Below are 17,984 nucleotides of genomic sequence, written 5' to 3'. Positions count from 1 at the left end.
GGTCCTGAGGGAAGAGAGATACAACTGACAAGCTAGAGGGCAGAGACGGATGGAGCCAGCGGCGTGGCTGGCCTTGGGTGTGGAGCTCCAGTTGCCCAAGAACAGACAACCCAGGTTACATAATTTTGCTCTTTCCACCTCCTTCCTCTGCTCCTAATTTTAGCAACTGAAATTCCACTCCCCCACAGGGCTCTTCCTCCAGCCATTCTGCTTGTATTCCCCATCCTCCCCCAGCCTCCTCATGGCCCCCCAGCCCCGGCTGCCCCCAACTCGTTCATTCAGTGACTCAGCAAAGGGAAAGCCCTGTGTTGGGGGAAGGGGGTGTTAAGTGGGGAGGAGGATGTGGTTCAGCTTGGGGAGCCAGGGAGGGGAGGGAAACTGGTTTTGTTCCCCTTTTTGCCTCTGTTCGCATCTATTTCTCCAGCCACAGACTGCAGGGTGGACAAGACTCCAGTGTAGGGAGCGGAGTGAGACTGCACAGCAAACTGGGCCTTCTTAGGGCTGAACTGTGGGGGCATGCAGAGGCTTCTTGCCTCCAGCTGAGAGCCCGCATTAGCGTGTGTGTGTGTGTTGCAGGTGTGTGGGAGCTGTGGGTTTCAGCAGGCGGGGCGGGAAAGGAGATGTCATGGGTGGTGAAAACCACAGCAATGGAAAAAGACAGAGGAGACACTGGGAGTGAGATGTGGAACCAGGTCTTATTAGGAAACGGCAGAGTCAAAGAGCAGTGGTGGCGGCCCGCACTCCCCACCCCTACTTGTTACAAGTTTCGCTCCCACCCATATCCTCTGCTGAGCAGCACCTGGCTCTTCCTTGTGGTCCCCATCCTTTCCCTTACCCTTCCTTCTGCCTCATCCTGAGGCTGCAGCCCCGAAGTTTCTTGCTTCTTCCCTAGGGTCACTTGAGGGCCTCTGCATGGCGATTCAGGGCCTGAGAAAGGGCTGTCACCGCTCCCATCACACGGCCCAGCTCCCAGGTCTCAATCTGGCTTCGGAATCGCTGCAGGAAGCGGTCAGGGTGCCAGCGGACCTGCTGGACCCTCAAGTACCTCCTCAGAGCCCCCTGTTCCTCCAAAGGGGGGCCCCTGGCCACCAGGGCTGCAGCCATGGCCTCTGGGTCCCCTCCCCCAGGGCAGGGCCAGGGCACATCACCGAATCGCCAGAGGCTGCCCCTCCCCGCTCCTCTGGGGTGCTCTGCCCTGGGCCCAGCCCTGGCTGGCTTGGGTTCTCGGTCCCCTAGAGCCTCCTGTGCCCTCCTGGCTCGGCTCTCACGCAGTTCTTCCTCCTTGGCCCGGGCTCGCTCTCTGAAGAGCCGCTGCTCCTCCTCCTGCTGTCGCCAGCTCTGACTGGAGCCCTCAGCCCGTGGGGGTCGACAGGATCCCTCTGCTTCTCGCTGCTGCTGCTGGCACTTCTGGGCATGTTCCCGAGCCAGGCGATCTGACCAGGCTGAGAAGGACTCAGGTTCCTGGGTCTCATGGGAGGCATCACCTGTTTGGGAGGGTGGGATGGGGGTAGTTGGAGAGAGGCTGTGAGAAGGTGATGGACCCCAAGAGGCAGGGAAACACAGAGAAGGAGGCAGAGGAGCTAGTGTGATGCATTCATGCAGGTGGAAAGCGGCCAGCGGGGATAGCAGTGGACTTCTCACCTTCAAACCTCCCCATGACTTCCTGCCACTCGTCCTCCAGCTCACCCTGGAGCTTCTGCCTCCATTCCCGCTCCTTGGAGGCATCATCTTCTTCCTCCTCTTCAGCAGAATCCCAGGGGGGTCCCCAGCCCAAAATTTGGCCAGGGGTTTCCCCATCCTTATTCTTTATTCCCATGGCAGAGGGACAGCGGCTTAGCAGCGGGAGGAAGAAATCGGTGTAGGCTGTTGGTGGGAGAGCAGGAAGCAGAAGTTAGCTGGGACTCCCACTCCTCGGCAAAGCTGCCATCTTGAATCCTGCTGGTCACTCACTCCCTTGGTCTTAAAGCAATGGAAGGGTGGCCCACATCAGGCATTCCTGATGCCTCCTGGGTATCAGGAAATAACCATCACTGATAAATAAAGACTGATAGTTTACCACATGCATGATAAGTGTGGTAGTTTAAAATATTCTTGGCTGGGCGCGGTGGCTCATGCTTGTTATCCCAGCACTTTGGGAGGCTGAGGTGGGCAGAGCACGAGGTCAGGATATCAAGACTATCCTGGCTAACATGGTGAATCCCATCTCTACTAAAAAATACAAAAAATTAGCCAAGTGTGGTGGTGGGCACCTGTAGTCCCAGCTACTCGGGAGGCTGAGGCAGGAGAATGGCGTGAATCTGGGAGGTGGAGCTTGCAGTGAGCCGAGATCACACCACTGCACTCCAGCCTGGAGGACAGAGCCAGACTCTGTCTCAAAAAAAAAAAAAAAAAAAAATTATCACTTGTGTCTCCACAAACTATTTCAGTGTCCCAGAAGTTCTACCATGCCAACTGACATTTTCTGACCTGCCTCCAGCCACCAAGGCAGTGCCAAAATTCTTTGACTATGCATTCCACTTTTCACTTAAAAATACTGTCACTATATAAATCCCTTATTTTCTCATTTGAAACCATATATATGAGACTGGGAAAATATCTGAACGCCCTACTCTGGGCCATTAATAATACACAAATACGTAATACTTATCTTTTATTATCACTTATCAATAAACTGAGTAAAATAAATGTTTTCAGGGGAATTTCTCTCAGTCAGCCTTACCAGGGGATGATGGGAGAGGGGTGGGGAGGTGAACCGGCAACAAGTATGAGCCACAGAATGTGGCCGCAGCAGAGCAAGTTCTTTCCAAATGACTGCTGACCTAGGGCAGGGGAAAAGGAGTGGAGTGTGACAGAGGGTCTCACCCATGGGCTGAGAGAAAACAGGAGAGGAACCGACATTCCTGAACTCCCCTTTTCTTCAGTCCCAACCTTGCTGTATCTGGCCCAAGGTTAGCTGAGTGCCATGCTACTTCCTTCACTGCCAACCCAGGCACCCTGGCCAGGCCCACCTACTGTGGCCGCCAACCACCTCTTTCACTTGGGGGATAGAAGAAGGGGAGGGAGACAGCCTTCCTTCCTGTGGACCTACTTTCTTTCCCCGGGGTAAGAGGAAATGGACCAGCAGTCCTTAAATCTTTATTCGGTAGTGCTGGAAAGTACTGTTTAGCTGGCAGAAAGCTGGAATAGGGGAAGGCAAGGCCAGGAAGGCAAGAAGACAGAACGGCCCAGCTGTGGCTGGTCAAGGCCCACCATCCCTACCCAAATCACATCAGGGTGAGGGGAGAGTGGGGGCACTTCTCCCTAGTGCTGCTGTGACCTGTCACAGACCCTCTCAACTTATCCCACCCAGGGAGTACCTGGTCCTGTCTCTCATTCGTATGTTCCCCACCTGAGCACTGCAGGTGTGAGTGTAGTGGGTGCTCAGGCTTGCATGGGAGGTTTACATTCATAGGTTTTAAGGAGTAGGGCCTCCAACTATAAAAACATAATATTAAACAGCCACTACAACTGAGGCATGTGTTTGAAAACAGCTGGCTACAAAACCGTAGAGAGGATCAGATCTGGCTGGGCATGGTGGCTCACACCTGTAATCCCAGCACTTTGGGAGGCTGAGTGGGGTGGATCACAAGGTCAGGAGTTCAAGATCAGCCTGGCCAAGATGGTGAAACCCCATCTTTACTAAAAAAAAAAATATATATACACACACACACACACACACACACACATATATATTAGCCACGTGTGCTGGCCAGTGCCTGTAATCCCAGCTACTCGGGAGGCTGAGGAGAGAATTGCTTGAACCTGGGAGGCGGAGGTTGCAGTGAGCTGAGATTGTGCCACTGCACTCCAGCCTGGGCGACAGGGTGAGACTCTGTCTCAAAAAAAAATAAAAATAAAAAATAAAAAATAAAATAAATAAATAAATAAAAATTAAAAAAAAAAAAAGCAGCAGAGAGGATCAGATCATAGCTGTCTAAAACAAGAGACCAAATCCTATGGTTGGAAAAAAAAAAGGCCGGGTGTGGTGGCTCATGGCCTGTAATCCCAGCACTTTGGAGGCCGAGGCGGGTGGATCACCTGAGGTCAGGAATTCGAGACCAGCCTGGCTAACATGGTGAAACCTCGTCTGTACTAAAATTACAAAAATTAACCAGGCATGGTAGCACGTGCCTGTAATCCCAGCTACTTGGGAGGCTGAGTCAGGAGAATCACTTGAACCTGGAAGGCAGAGGTTGCAGTGAGCTGAGATTGTGCCATTGCACTCCAACCTGGGCAACAAAGGGAGACTCCGTCTCAAAAAAAAAAAAAAAAAAGAAAAGAAAAAAAGAAAAAAATAGACTGGCAAAAAATATGTAAAAATTCTAGCCTATGGGTGGTGGGGCTGTAGGTGGCTTTCCCCCCAATTTTATTTGACATTTTAATGCGAAAGGGATATAATTAAGTTGAAATTTTCTTTTTAAAGAAGGAAGAACAAATTCGATGACTATTAACAGCGTACTGTGATCCCTTCCAGCCCTGTCTTGGTGTACATACAAGCATACATATGACACACATCTACAAATACTGCTTGGCAACTTGCTTCTTCAACATCTCATTTATATTTTTTCCACAGGAATATATACAGTCTACCTCATACTTTTTGATGACTGTATAGTGTTCCACTGTGTGTACAAAACAAATCTCCTTACCCCAGTATCGATCGACTTTGTTTCCAAAAATGTTCAGCCTCATGAGTATCTTTGTTGACTCGTTACAGTCTTTCTGGGGGGGTAGATTTTCATAAGTGGAATTTCTGAGTCAAAGAACATGTGCAATTTTGCCAAACTGCTCTGAATAAGTTTGTGCCAGTATACAAGGGTGCCTGTGTCTTCCTTTACCAAAACTAAGTATCATCAACCCTTTTAATTTTGCCAGTTGGATAGATTAAAAAAATATTTTATTAATGATGTTCGTTTCTCTTTCATGTCTTTTGGCTATCTGTATTTTTTTTGTGAATGAATTGCTCATATTCTTTATCTACTTTTTCTTTGGAAATTACACATATTGATATGAGGGTTTTGTACACTGTATATGTTATACATATTGCAAACATTTTCTTCTATCTGTCTTTAAAAAAACTTTTTCTTTTTGAGACAAGGTCTCGCCCTGTTGCCCAGGCTGCAGTGCAGTGGCATGATCTTGCTCACTGGAAACTCTGCCCCACCTGGGCTCAAGCGATCCTCCCACCTCAGCGTCCTGAGTATCTGGACTACAGGACTACACAGCCACGTACCACCATGCCTGGCTAATTTTGTATTTTTTGTAGAGACCAGGTCTCACTATGTTGTCCAGGCTGGTCTTAAACTCCTGGCTCAAGTGATCTGCCTAGATCTGGCTCAAGTGATCCGCACCCAGCCTAAAATTTTCATGTAGTTAAATCTGCATCAATATATTATTTTCTGACTTTTTATTTTATTTCACTCTTAGGAAGGCTCTATTTTAAGATTATAAAACGCTTCTCCTGAAGGGGCTGCAAGAGGGAAGACTTAGCCAGTCGTCCTTGATCAAAAAGGTGATCAGCACCGCGAAAGCTCCAGGGGCCATTGGACCCTACAGTCAAGCTGTGTTAGTCGACAGGACCATTTACATTTCAGGACAGATAGGCATGGACCCTTCAAGTGGACAACTTGTGTCAGGAGGGGCAGCAGAAGAAGCTAAACAAGCTCTTAAAAACATGGGTGAAATTCTGAAAGCTGCAGGCTGTGACTTCACTAATGTGAAAACAACTGTTCTTCTGGCTGACATAAATGACTTCAATACTGTCAATGAAATCTACAAACAGTATTTCAAGAGTAATTTTCCTGCTAGAGCTGCTTACCAAGTTGCTGCTTTGCCCAAAGGTAGTCCAATTGAAATTGAAGCAGTAGCTGTCCAAGGACCGCTGACAACAGCATCACTATAAGTGGGCCAGTGCTTTGTAGTCTGGACTTGTTAACATTTTAATTTTTACAATTTTACAATGTAACATCTTAATTAACCTTTTAATTTTCACAATTGATGACAGTGTGAGCTTGATGAAAATATCTGAAGTTATTATGGAAATACCATATAATAGGGAGAGTTGAACATGAATTGAAGATTAGAGAAGGAGTCCAGTTGCTGTTTTAAATTACGCCTGTATTACTGAATATAGGAAAGAGATACCCATTACATAGTTACTCAATAAATAAAAGAAATAACAGGTAGGAAAGAAGTGTAATTATTCCTGAGAAATAATCAAGAACATATCTAATTCAAACTAATGATGTGAACGATTTAGTTTTCATGTTAGGTATGGGATTCTGCTCTTTCTTGAGTAAAATTTAAGTGTTTAAATTTGAGGTCAAGGAGAAGAAAGTGGACCAAAATTTAATATAGATAATATTTTTCTAATGGAAATAAAAGAGACATGCAGATTTCAAAAAAAAAAAAAAAAAGATTATAAAACATTCTCTGCATTTTATTCTACTACTTTAAATGTACACTTATTTTTATTTTTAGAAATTAAAAAACTTGGCCGGGTGCGGTGGCTCACGCCTGTAATCTCAGCACTTTGGGAGCCCGAGGTGGGTGGATCATGAGGTCAGGAGTTCAAGACCAGTCTGGCCAAGATGGTGAAACCCCGTCTCTACTAAAAATACAAAAATTAGCCTGACGTGGTGGTGGATGCCTGTAATCCCAGCTACTCGGGAGGCTGAGGCAGGAGAATCACTTGAACCCGGGAGGTGGAGGTTGTAGCAAGCTGAGATTGTGCCACTGCACTCCAGCCTGGTGACACAGCAAGACTCTGTCTTGGAAAAAAAAAAAAATAGTTCACCTTTCTCCAGTATTAAAAATGCCCCCTTCAGGCCGGGCGCGGTGGCTCACGCCTGTAATCCCAGCACTCCAGTCTGGGCAATAGAATGAGACTCCATCCCCCCACCCTCCCCCCGCAAAAAAAGAAATGCCCCCTTTATAGCTATTTACCAGATCAACCGCTCCCAATGCTCTTTAATACACTGGAGTTTCATACTAAGAAAAATAAACATAAAAAACATTTTGGCCAGGCGCGGTTGCTCACGCCTGTAATCCCAACACTTTGGGAGGCTGAGGCGGGTGGATCACAAGGTCAAGAGATCAAGACCATCCTGGCTAACACGGTGAAACCCCATGTCTGCTAAAAATACAAAAATTAGCTGGGCGTGGTGGCGCGTCCCAGCTACTTGGGAGGCTGAGGCAGGAGAATCTCTTGAACCTGGGAGGTGGAGGTTGCAGTGAGCCGAGACTGTGCCACTGCACTCCAGTCTGGGCAACAGAGTGAGACTCTTTTTCAAACAAAACAAAACAAAAAACAAAAACAAAAACAAAAACCCTTCTGTGGGATGAGCATGGTGGCTCACACCTATAATCCCAACATTACGGTAAGCTGAGGTGGGCAGATCGCTTGAGGTCAGGAGTTTGAGACCAGCCTGGCCAACATGTTGAAACTCCATCTTGGCCGGGTGTGGTGGCTCACGCCTGTAATCCCAGCACTTTGGGAGGCTGAGGCAGGCAGATCACGAGGTCAGGAGATTGAGACCATCCTGGCTAACATGGTGAAAACCCGTCTCTACTAAAAAATACAAAAAATTAGCTGGGCGTGGTGGCGGGCGCCTGTAGTCCCAGCTACTTGGGAGGCTGAGGCAGGAGAATGGCGTGAACCTGGGAGGTGGAGCTTGCAGTGAGCTGATATCACGCCGCCACTGCACTCCAGCCTGGGCAACAGAGCGAGACTTTGTCTCGAGAAAAAAAAAAGAAACCCCTTCTCTACTAAAAATACAAAAATTAGGTTGGGCATGGTGGCTTACACCTGTAATCCCAGCACTTTGGGAGGCCGAGGCAGGTGGATCACCTGAGGTCAGGAGTTCGAGATCAGTCTGGCCAACATGTTGAAACCTCGTCTCTATTAAAAATACAAAAATGAGCCAGGCATGGTGGCAGGCTCCTGTAGTCCTGGCTACTCAGGAGGCTGATGAAGGAGAATCACTTAAACCCAGGAGGTGGAGGTTGCAGTGAGTCAAGATACTGCCACTACACTCCAGCCTGGGGGACAGAGGGAGACTCCGTCTCAAAAATAAATAAATAAAAATAAAAAAATTAATAAATAAAAATAAAAAATTAGCTGGGCATGGTGGTGAGTGCCTGTAATCTCAGCTACTTGGGAGGCTGAGGCAGGAGAATTGCTTGAACCCAGGAAGCAGAGGTTGTAGTGAGCCGAGATCATGCCACTGCACTCCAGCCTGGGTGACAGAGCAAGACTCCATCTCAAAAAAAAAGGAAGCTGGAAGCCGAATGAGATGGGTCTTTCAACCAAGGAGTTAGAAGGCCATCTGGTGGCAGGGCTGGCAGGGTACCAGGAGTAAACAAGGCCAGAGAAGCCACCAGGGTTTGGGAGGGAAGGCACTGAGCTTGGGTCCCCCTCTGGAAGACAATGACCTGAGAGATCTGAGATTTCAGACAAGTTCCCGAACCTTCTGGGCCCTGTTTTCCTCATCTGTAAATGGGATATCAGTCTTACCAGCTTCTTAAAATTCAATACAATAGAGGTGGGCATGGTGGCTCATGCCTCTAGTCCCGGCACTTTGGGAAGCTGAGGTGGGCAGACTGCTTGAACTCAGGAGTTGGAGAACAGCCTGAATGACATAGCAAAACAGTCTCTACCAAAAATACAAAAAATTAGCTGGGCATGGTGGTGTGTGCTTGTAGTTCCAGCTACTAGGGAGGCTGAGGTGGGAGGACTGCTTGAGCCCATGAGGTAGAGGCTGCAGTGAGCCAAGATTGCACCACTGCACTCCAGCCTGGGAGACAGAATGAGACCCCGCCTCAAAACAAACAAACAAACAATAAAGGAAATCCCTACCATACTATCAGGGGCATTTTGGCTGAGTGCGGTGGCCACGCCTGTAATTGCAGCACTTTGGGAGGCTGAGGCTGGCGGGTCACCTGAGGTTGGGAGTTTGAGACCAGACTGACCAACACAGAGAAACCCTGTCTCTGCTAAAAATACAAAATTAGCTGGGCGTGATGGCACATGCCTGTAATCCCAGCTACTCGGCAGGCTGAGGCAGGAGAATCTCTTGAACCCAGGAAGCAGAGGTTGTGGTGGGCCGAAATTACGCCATTGCACTCTAGCCTGGGCAACAAGAATGAAACTCCGTCTCAAAACAAAACAAAACAAAACTCCCATTTTTGTGAGGCAAATTGGGCTCACAGAGGTAAGCTGCATGTCCCTGTCGATGGCAGAGCTGGGGTCTGGATGCAGGTCTGCCTCGGGGTAATCTGCTCTTTTGCCTTCCAGGGTCCTGCCTCTTACAATATGAGCTGTCAAGTTAGATGCCTGCACTCGGTAAACCTACTCTGTTTTAAGTAAAAACAACAACAAGAAACAAATCTGAATACGTTAGCCTATCTCATGTATGTTAAAGGACATTTTTAAATAGGGGGTTTTTTGACCATTTGGGGGAGGTTTTGTGGGAGGGGCCTTCGGTCTATACTTGAGCTGGGGGATGTTAGGGTTGTTCATCAGATCTAGAGGTTTTCCTCTAATGTTCTTACTCCAGAAGGAAATCTCTAGATGGGGAAAGAAGGTTTCACCTTTTATTCTAGTAAGCGGGGCTCTACCTATAAAGAGCTGCTTCCACCACTATTTTTTTCTTTTTTTTTTTGAGACAGAGTCTCACTCTGTCACCCAGGCTGGAATGCAGTCGTGTGATCTCGGCTCACCACAACTCTGCCTCCCAGGTTCAAGTAATTCTCCTGCCTCAGCCTCCCAAGTAGCTGAGACTACAGGTGTGCGCCACCATGCCTGGCTAAATTTTGTATTTTTAGTACAGACAGGCGTTTCACTACGTTGGCCAGGCTGGTCTCGAACTCCGACCTCGTGATCTGCTTTCCTCGACCTACCTCCCAAAGTGCTGGGATTACAGGCGTGAGCCACTGCGCCCAGCCTCCACCACTATTACAATATCACCAGGTTCCCCATCTGAATCCTTCAAGTGCCAAAAGTTTTGCAGAATTCAAATGATTTTGGGACTTGATAGGGCTGACCTAAAAGTATACTCACTGTATATTAGGTAGCCCAGGAGGGCCTGGGTAGCCCCAAGAACCAAACACATGAGTGTTTCTGCAGGGAAATGTATGAATATTGACATCAGTAGGATAAAATAAATCATAGATAAGTCTTACTTTAGTTCAGATTAGTTTTCTGTCACCAAATGAATTTTGGTGGCAGCCTGATGAAAAATGTTCAGTTCTCAGTGTTTTTGAGTTTAGAATTGTGGGTAAGGGAGTATGGACCTGCTGATAATAAAAACAGGAACAAGGCTAGGCGTGGTGGCTCACGCCTGCAATCCCAGCACTTTGAGAGGCTGAGGTTGGTGGATCACCTGATGTCAGGCGATCGAGACCGGCCTGTCCAATGTGGCGAAAACCCATCTCTACTAAAAATATAAAAATTAGCCGGATGTGGTGGCACAAGCCTGTAATCCCAGCTACTTGGAAGGTTGAGGCATGAGAATCACTTGAACCCGGGAGGTAGAGACTGCAGTGAGCCAGGATCGCACCACTGCATTCTAGCCTGGGCAAGACAGAAACTCCATAAAAACAAACAAACAAAAAAACCAGGAACAACAATCGCCAGCATCTACCAAGTGCTTATTGTGTGTGCCAGGTACTCTAATTATGTACTATGTCAGTTGATTCTCAAAACATATATAGCACAACATGGGTACTTTGAACATGGGCACAATCAAGGTACAATGCTGTAATGTCTAACATAGGATAATGTAGCTGTTAAAAGCATGGACACTCTATCTAGTCCATCTGGGTTATAATCTCTGCTCTATCAGTGAATAACTGTAACTTTGGCAAATGACTTATCTATGCCCTGTTTCCTTAGCTGGGAAATGGGGGATAATATCAGTACTCACCTCCTAAGATTGTTGTGAGGATTAAATGTGTTACTTTATGAGAAATGCCTGGCACATAGCAAAGGTTGTTATTATTTTAATATTTACACATCGGCAAACTAAGCCTCAAGTAACCTGTCCAAGAATACATAGCTATGAAGTGTGGAGCTGTGGAGCTGGGGTTTGAATCCAGGCAGTCTAACTCCAGAACCTACCTTCTATGCTACTTTTTGGCTACAAGCAAACAATCCGTCAAGAAACAAAGTAGCAGCCGGGCATGGTGGCTCCCGCCTGTAATCCCAGCACTTTGGGAGGCCAAAGCGGGCGGATCACAAGGTCAGGAGATCGGGACCATCCCGGCTAACACGGTGAAAACTCATCTCTACTAAAAATATAAAAATTAGCCGGATGTGGTGGCACAAGCCTGTAATCCCAGCTACTTGGAAGGTTGAGGCATGAGAATCACTTGAACCCGGGAGGTAGAGACTGCAGTGAGCCAGGATCGCACCACTGCATTCTAGCCTGGGCAAGACAGAAACTCCATAAAAACAAACAAACAAAAAAACCAGGAACAACAATCGCCAGCATCTACCAAGTGCTTATTGTGTGTGCCAGGTACTCTAATTATGTACTATGTCAGTTGATTCTCAAAACATATATAGCACAACATGGGTACTTTGAACATGGGCACAATCAAGGTACAATGCTGTAATGTCTAACATAGGATAATGTAGCTGTTAAAAGCATGGACACTCTATCTAGTCCATCTGGGTTATAATCTCTGCTCTATCAGTGAATAACTGTAACTTTGGCAAATGACTTATCTATGCCCTGTTTCCTTAGCTGGGAAATGGGGGATAATATCAGTACTCACCTCCTAAGATTGTTGTGAGGATTAAATGTGTTACTTTATGAGAAATGCCTGGCACATAGCAAAGGTTGTTATTATTTTAATATTTACACATCGGCAAACTAAGCCTCAAGTAACCTGTCCAAGAATACATAGCTATGAAGTGTGGAGCTGTGGAGCTGGGGTTTGAATCCAGGCAGTCTAACTCCAGAACCTACCTTCTATGCTACTTTTTGGCTACAAGCAAACAATCCGTCAAGAAACAAAGTAGCAGCCGGGCATGGTGGCTCCCGCCTGTAATCCCAGCACTTTGGGAGGCCAAAGCGGGCGGATCACAAGGTCAGGAGATCGGGACCATCCCGGCTAACACGGTGAAAACTCATCTCTACTAAAAATACAAAAAATTAGCCGGGTGTGGCGGCGGGCGCCTGTAGTCCCAGCTACTTGGGAGGCTGAGGCAGGAGAATGGCCTGAACCTGGGAGGCGGAGCTTGCAGTGAGCCAAGACTGTGCCACTGCACTCCAGCCTGGGTGACAGAGCAAGACTCCGTCTCAAAAAAAAAAAAAAAAAGAAAAAGAAAGAAAAAAAGAAACAAAGTAGCTACTAATCTAAACAGATGTGAAATTTGAAGACCAGTTGCTGTTTGGGGAATGTTGGGTTCTTCAGACAATGGTAGCTCAGGAATGTAAAGGCACAAATGACAGCCACATGCCAACTTGGTTAACTCCTTCCCTAGGTCATGATGACCAAATAAGTAGCTTAATTCTCAACTATTGGTTGGCTTTCATTTCAGGTCTGGTCAGTTGCTTATGACCTTGTTCCCCACTGAGCAGACTCACCATCTGGGCCTTGGCGGGCAGCAGCATGCAGTGCCGTGTCCCCATGGCGGTCCTGGTGGGCAGGGTCAGCCCCGAGCCGAAGCAGCAGGCACAGGGCAGGGGCATCGTGGCGGGCACAGGCCCGGTGCAGTGGTGGGGGCTGCCCAGCATCTACATCGAGGCCTGGGTGTCGCTGGAGGAGGGCCTGGGCCCGGACCAGCCGTCCTGCAGACAAGTAACGACGGAAGCGACGTTCTCGGCGTTGGCGGCGGGAAGTGGAGGCCATGGAACTCTTGGCCTGAGGAAGGAAAAAAGGCAGCAGTCAGGACTTCGGCCTTGGCTGGTCCTTCTCTCTCCATCTCTGACATCCCCTGTTCCCTTTGGTTCCGTTTTTTTCTAATATCTTCAGCAAGAGATGAGGCCTATCCTAACCCTGATCCTTTATCAGATGATAGATTTGAAAAAAAAATTTTTTTTGAGGGGGTGATAGATCAGAGATTTAATTTTTTTAATGTAAAATTCGAGAAAAGGGTAAATAATTGGTTTAAGGCTCAGGAGCCCAGGTAAATTTTTAATTTTTAACAAAGAACTTTAAAAAAACCCAACAGGACCGGATGGGGAAAATTTTTATCAGCATAAATCTGAGTTTTAAAAAGTCACAGATAATCTCCAATAATGATCTAGAAATTGAATATCATGTACCCGGCAGACAGATGTGGAGGCTTCTTCCTCTGGAACCTGGGGGGAGGGGTTACTCATCAGACCTGCCCCCGCCCCCCCAAGTACCCCCAGAGCTGTAGGCCCAAGGCCTGTGTTTAAGAAGCTCGGAGACGGGAGGCGGGAAGGGCGGAGACACTCCAGGCTGGAGGAAATGGCGCAAGCAGAGTCGCAGGTGGAGGGCGGAAGTGAACTATGAGGGGCGTTACCGGATGTCGTTCCGCCCCGACAGGGTGGTTCTTGGCCACATCTCCCGGGGGAAACTAGGGAACTTAAGTTATAGGGTCCGTCTGAAACCAGAAGACTGGACTAGAGGCGAGGAAAAGGAGGAGAGGGGAGGGGAGGGGAGGAGAGGGGAGGGAGAAAAGAGAGTTATTTGGAGGTTTTTTCCCGCCTCCTCTAACTTGGCAGAGAGAGGAGATGGTTCAGTGATGGATGAAAAGATGAGAAGAGAGAGAAAACGGGAGATAAAGATAGGATAAAAATCACATTAAACATGGAAAACAAAAACAAAAACCACAGTGGGCCAATTACAGGGACAGATCAAAAAAGAGAAAAAAATACACACAAAAGACAGAAGAAGACTATCGTAGGATAGGGCAAGTGAGATGCAGAAATTTGTACTTGAGAAATATGTCGAAAAAGATAGAGATGTCAACAACGGGAGGCAGGGAAGGGGGTGGGGTGGTGGAGAGCGAGATAAAGGGAGAGAGTTAGTTTAGAATTAAGCCCAGAATGCTCTTTTCCCAACACAGGTTGCATGATGACATCCTTACCTTTTCAACCCATTCACAACCCTTTATGCTTCCTCTGATACCACCAATCAAGTTCTCCTCCCACCAATCAAGTTCTCCTTCTCCCACCCCAGTACTCCCCCGTCTCCGCCCCTGCCTCATTCCTAGACCTTTCCGACTGGGATGACTAACCTGTTATAAGCCCACAGCTTTGGGCCTGGTCTCTGCTGCTCCCAGGTGGCCCCTTTGGGTACTGCCTGAGCAAGAAGTGCTAGAGAGCAGGACCAGTCATCAATAGGAGGATGAGATTGGGGGAGACACCCGGTGCAGTAGGCTGAGTGAGCAGGGGAGCACTAAGACCCAGGGGTAGTGGAGGATTGTAGCAACCAGCTGGAGGAGGAGAAGTGAGCCGTGGGGGGTGGGAGCCATCTGGTACCTTGACAGCATTCAAAACAGCATTGGCCATAACAACAGAAATGGCCAGTCAGTCCCAGGGTATCCAGCAGCTTCTGCAAGCTGAGAAGCGGGCAGCTGAGAAGGTGGCAGATGCCAGAAAGAGTGAGTCTCCTCTTTCCTCCCTTAGGAGTCTGGAAAGAAAATTGAGGGTGGGGGACGCAAACATTTTGGGAAAACCCAAGGCTGGTAGGAAGACAGCTAGGGTCTGGAGGCTGGTTAGGAGGGAAGAAATGGATGGATATTAGAATCTGGCCCCTGGTTGGCTGAGAGAAGGCTGTGTAACTTTCTGGAAGGGACTGACCCCTGCTATTACATTGTGTGTGTGTGTGGGCCCACCCCACCCACTGTCCTTTCTTCTGCCTCCAGGGAAGGCCCGGCGACTGAAGCAGGCAAAGGAGGAGGCACAGATGGAGGTGGAGCAATACCGCAGAGAGCGAGAGCAGGAATTCCAGAGCAAGCAGCAGGCGGTGAGTTGAGGCAGAGTTGGGATGAGACCCCGGTGCAAGCTGGTGGGTACATCTTGTGAGGTGTGTAAGGGTGACTCAACAAGAAAATATGGTGGCAAAGGGCTGAGGCTGAGGGGACCCTGGCAGGGACCACAACATTGGTGAAACTTTGTGATGATATGTAAGAGAGTCTGGGATCTTTGAAGGCCACATAGAACTTATGGGTGGAATGTCACAGTCTGTGTAAAGTATAACATCTATGTGGAGTATGATTAACATTTGTAGTGGAGGGTAGAGTTTTATGGTCATGGACGGTAAGGTGGTGGGGATATTACAGTCTGTTTTAGGATGAAGTTGCATGTTAGGTCTAAGGGGAAAGGGTTGATCTCTTTGGTGTTGGGATATTTCTGTGGGATGGGGGTGGTTTCTGAGAGGGCCTTTCTTCTAGGCTTTGTTTCAGGATCTTTCCCCTCATATGCCTGGACCCTTGTCTCTCTGTTTCTGCTTTTCCCTTTCTCTCTTCCACCCCTCTCCCTACCCCCCAGGCCATGGGTTCCCAGGGGAACCTGTCCGCTGAGGTGGAGCAGGCTACAAGGCGCCAGGTGCAGGGCATGCAGAGCTCCCAGCAGAGAAACCGAGAGCGTGTCCTGGCCCAGCTTCTTGGCATGGTCTGCGACGTCAGGCCCCAAGTCCACCCCAACTACCGGATTTCTGCCTAGGGCCTGACTCCTTCTGCCAGTTCCCTCCCTCAAAGAAATCCTCCAATCAAAATCACCTCCCACCATAATCCCTGTCTTCTTTCCATTCCCTAGAAATCCTGGGAGGCAGGATCCAATAATTTTCCTGTGACACTTATAAATATCCTGCTCACATCTGAATCTCCTTGTTGTTCTTTAACCCTCACTGGGACTTTGTAAACTCCCAAGTCATTCTCACCTAAACCCTCTGTGAAATCTGTAATATGGGGAAGTAGGAATGTGGAAAACATCCTGGCTTCAGCATCTGGCAGATGTGGGTCCCTCTCTTGACCCTGTCGCTTGCTGGCTGTGAAACCAGGACAAGCTACTTACCTTGGTAGCCTCGATGTCCTCCTCTGTGAAACGGGGATGATAATAATGCCTATCTTGTGAGGGTTGCTTCAGTGATTTGGAATCATTCTGTAAAGTCTAGCGCAGTTCCTCCCATGTAGTAGCAGTGATTCAATAATTAGCAACCCTGTGATACTATTACCACCACCTGCTCACTGGCCAAAACCTACACAGCTGTTTCCTCACTTCCATCAGTGGCTCTCTAATTCCACTTGTTCATTCTGTGACCCTAGTTATTTTCTGAATAATTGGTTCTTCTCTTTTCCCAGAGACCTTCTGATCTCCAAAAAGAGGAGATGACTACATTTAGCCCCTCTCTTACAATTCCAGGTAGATAACTGCATTTTGTAGGCTCTCTTTGTTTTTCTTATGCTGATCTTTCTCTTTATTGGATTTTCCGCCTTTCCTATTTCCCCAGAGACTTATCAGATGCTCATTGTTTTCCAAGATCTAAAATGATACTGTGTTCCCTCATATGCATGCCCTTCCTTTCTACATCCTTGACACCTTACCTTCCCATTGTAACAATTAAAAAAGTATCAATAAAATAATTATTGGCAAATAAATTGGTGAGTTGAAGCAGCCTCCTTTTGCCTCATCATTTCTCATTTTCAGCCACTTTTTTTTGAGATGGAGTTTTGCTCGTTACCCAGGCTGGAATACAATGGCGCGATCTCAGCTCACTGCAACCTCTGCCCCCGGGTTCAAGCAATTCTCCTGTCTCAGCCTCCCAAGCAGCTGGAATTACGGGTGTGTGCCACCACACCTGGCTTTTTTTTGTATTTTTAGTAGAGATGGGGTTTCACCATGTTGGTCAGGCTGGTCTCAAACTCCTGACCTCAAGTGACCCACCTGCCTCGGCCTCCCAAAGTGCTGGGATTAGAGGTGTGAGCCACTGCGCCCGGTCTTCAGTCACTTTTTTGTTTTTTGTTTACATATTCCCTAAACAGCCCAAATGGCTATCCTTTGAAACGTGTTGGGGAAACAAGAACAAGTAGTACTTTATTATTTCTCTAAAGTGAGAAACATGGTTCCTCATTTGGGAATCTGAGGACTATAGATGGCAACTATAGAGAAAAGCTGGAATGTAGGAGCAAGTGCTCTTTGCCCTTTTACTTTGCATTTTCTTCATAGCACTTACTGCTACTGGTTTTTTGAGACAAGGTCCCACTGTGTTGCCCAGGCTGGAGTTCCAGCTCATTGCAGCATTGACCTCCTGGACTCAAATGATCCTCCCACTTCAGCCTCCTGAGTAGCTGGGATTGCGAGCGAGTGCCACTATGCCTGGCTAATTTTAAAATTTTTTGTAGAGATTCGCTGTTGCCCAGGCTGGTCTCAAACTCCTGGGCTCAAGCAATCCTTCGGCCTCGGCTTCCTCAAGGGTTAGGTTACAGGCCTGAGCCACTGGACCCCGAACACTTATCGATACTTGACATTATATTTGTCTTTATGTGTTTTCTTCCCTGTAATGTAAACACTGTGAGAACAGGGCTGTTGACTGCTGTGTCCCCAGAACCTAGGACAGCATGTGGCACAAGGGAGGCAGTTGATACTTTTGCATAAATTGAATGATACTTGGGAAAATACCTTCTATGACACTATTCTTGAATTAGTTACTTCATTTTGTCACTGAAGACAAGTTTGCTTCACCAAGAATTTGAACCAATAAGGTAACCTGTAGTGTATTTACTAACCAGATTCTTTGAGCAGGGAGGCAGAATACAATAGAGAATTGAGATGTTTGCATCCTGGCTGTAACCTCACAGCTGTACTGCTTGGGATATGTTGCTTTGCTTCTGTCAATAAGATGACAAGAACGGTACCTACTCCTTAGTATTAAATGATTAAGTGTGCTAACAGGGAGAGGGTCAAACGTTTGTTGTTTTATTACACAGCAGGACATCAGGTCTTACTTATGTAGCTCCCCATCTC

General features: G+C 47.6%; 3 protein-coding genes across 7 annotated transcripts; 2 read left to right on the top strand and 1 right to left on the bottom strand.

Moving 5' to 3' along the window:
- Positions 1-676: 676 nt before the first annotated feature.
- NFKBIL1 (NFKB inhibitor like 1) lies at positions 677-14,341 on the bottom strand. 5 transcript variants are annotated; one of them, XM_033216561.1, is made up of 5 exons: positions 13,314-13,425; positions 12,633-12,909; positions 2,720-2,819; positions 1,642-1,863; positions 677-1,484 (listed from the first exon to the last, which is right to left on the bottom strand). In XM_033216561.1, exons 2-5 carry the CDS (start codon positions 12,780-12,782, stop codon positions 895-897), a joined length of 1,062 nt encoding a protein of 353 aa, XP_033072452.1. In that variant the 5' UTR covers positions 12,783-12,909; positions 13,314-13,425; the 3' UTR covers positions 677-894. The 5 variants fall into 5 exon arrangements, with proteins under 5 accessions (XP_033072452.1, XP_033072448.1, XP_033072449.1 ...); XM_033216557.1 differs by lacking the exons at positions 2,720-2,819; positions 13,314-13,425 and adding an exon at positions 14,105-14,341; XM_033216558.1 differs by lacking the exons at positions 2,720-2,819; positions 13,314-13,425 and adding an exon at positions 14,105-14,341 and having other exon boundaries at positions 1,687-1,863.
- On the top strand, positions 3,113-6,455 carry LOC117088273 (2-iminobutanoate/2-iminopropanoate deaminase-like). Its single transcript, XM_033219468.1, has 2 exons — positions 3,113-3,155; positions 5,484-6,455. The coding sequence occupies exons 1-2, from the start codon at positions 3,113-3,115 to the stop codon at positions 5,939-5,941; spliced, it is 501 nt and encodes a 166-aa protein (XP_033075359.1). The 3' UTR covers positions 5,942-6,455.
- ATP6V1G2 (ATPase H+ transporting V1 subunit G2) lies at positions 14,254-16,618 on the top strand. The gene is made up of 3 exons (XM_033216567.1): positions 14,254-14,620; positions 14,885-14,985; positions 15,510-16,618. The coding sequence occupies exons 1-3, from the start codon at positions 14,539-14,541 to the stop codon at positions 15,681-15,683; spliced, it is 357 nt and encodes a 118-aa protein (XP_033072458.1). The 5' UTR covers positions 14,254-14,538; the 3' UTR covers positions 15,684-16,618.
- The last annotated feature ends 1,366 nt before the right edge of the window (positions 16,619-17,984 follow it).

The sequence above is a fragment of the Trachypithecus francoisi genome, unplaced genomic scaffold, assembly GCF_009764315.1.
Source record: "Trachypithecus francoisi isolate TF-2019V2 unplaced genomic scaffold, Tfra_2.0 Lachesis_group10, whole genome shotgun sequence".
In the NCBI taxonomy this organism is placed as follows: domain Eukaryota; kingdom Metazoa; phylum Chordata; class Mammalia; order Primates; family Cercopithecidae; genus Trachypithecus; species Trachypithecus francoisi.
The sequence above is the reverse complement of the archived record's forward strand: the minus strand, read 5'-3'. Positions and strand labels throughout refer to the sequence as shown.

Bases quoted from the DNA above. Each gene is read 5' to 3' on its own strand.
- LOC117088273 (XM_033219468.1), top strand. From the start codon at position 3,113: ATGGACCAGCAGTCCTTAAATCTTTATTCGGTAGTGCTGGAAA. The intron at 3,156-5,483 runs GTACTGTTTAGC...CTCTATTTTAAG, and splicing joins TTATTCGGTAGTGCTGGAAA to ATTATAAAACGCTTCTCCTG.
- NFKBIL1 (XM_033216557.1), bottom strand. From the start codon at position 14,224: ATGAGGCAGGGGCGGAGACGGGGGAGTACTGGGGTGGGAGAAGGAGAA. The intron at 1,864-12,632 runs GTGAGTCTGCTC...TCCCACCAACAG, and splicing joins TGCCCGCCAAGGCCCAGATG to CCTACACCGATTTCTTCCTC. The intron at 1,485-1,641 runs GTGAGAAGTCCA...CCTCCCAAACAG, and splicing joins AGTCATGGGGAGGTTTGAAG to GTGATGCCTCCCATGAGACC.
- ATP6V1G2 (XM_033216567.1), top strand. From the start codon at position 14,539: ATGGCCAGTCAGTCCCAGGGTATCCAGCAGCTTCTGCAAGCTGAGAAG. The intron at 14,621-14,884 runs GTGAGTCTCCTC...TTCTGCCTCCAG, and splicing joins GGTGGCAGATGCCAGAAAGA to GGAAGGCCCGGCGACTGAAG. The intron at 14,986-15,509 runs GTGAGTTGAGGC...CCTACCCCCCAG, and splicing joins TCCAGAGCAAGCAGCAGGCG to GCCATGGGTTCCCAGGGGAA.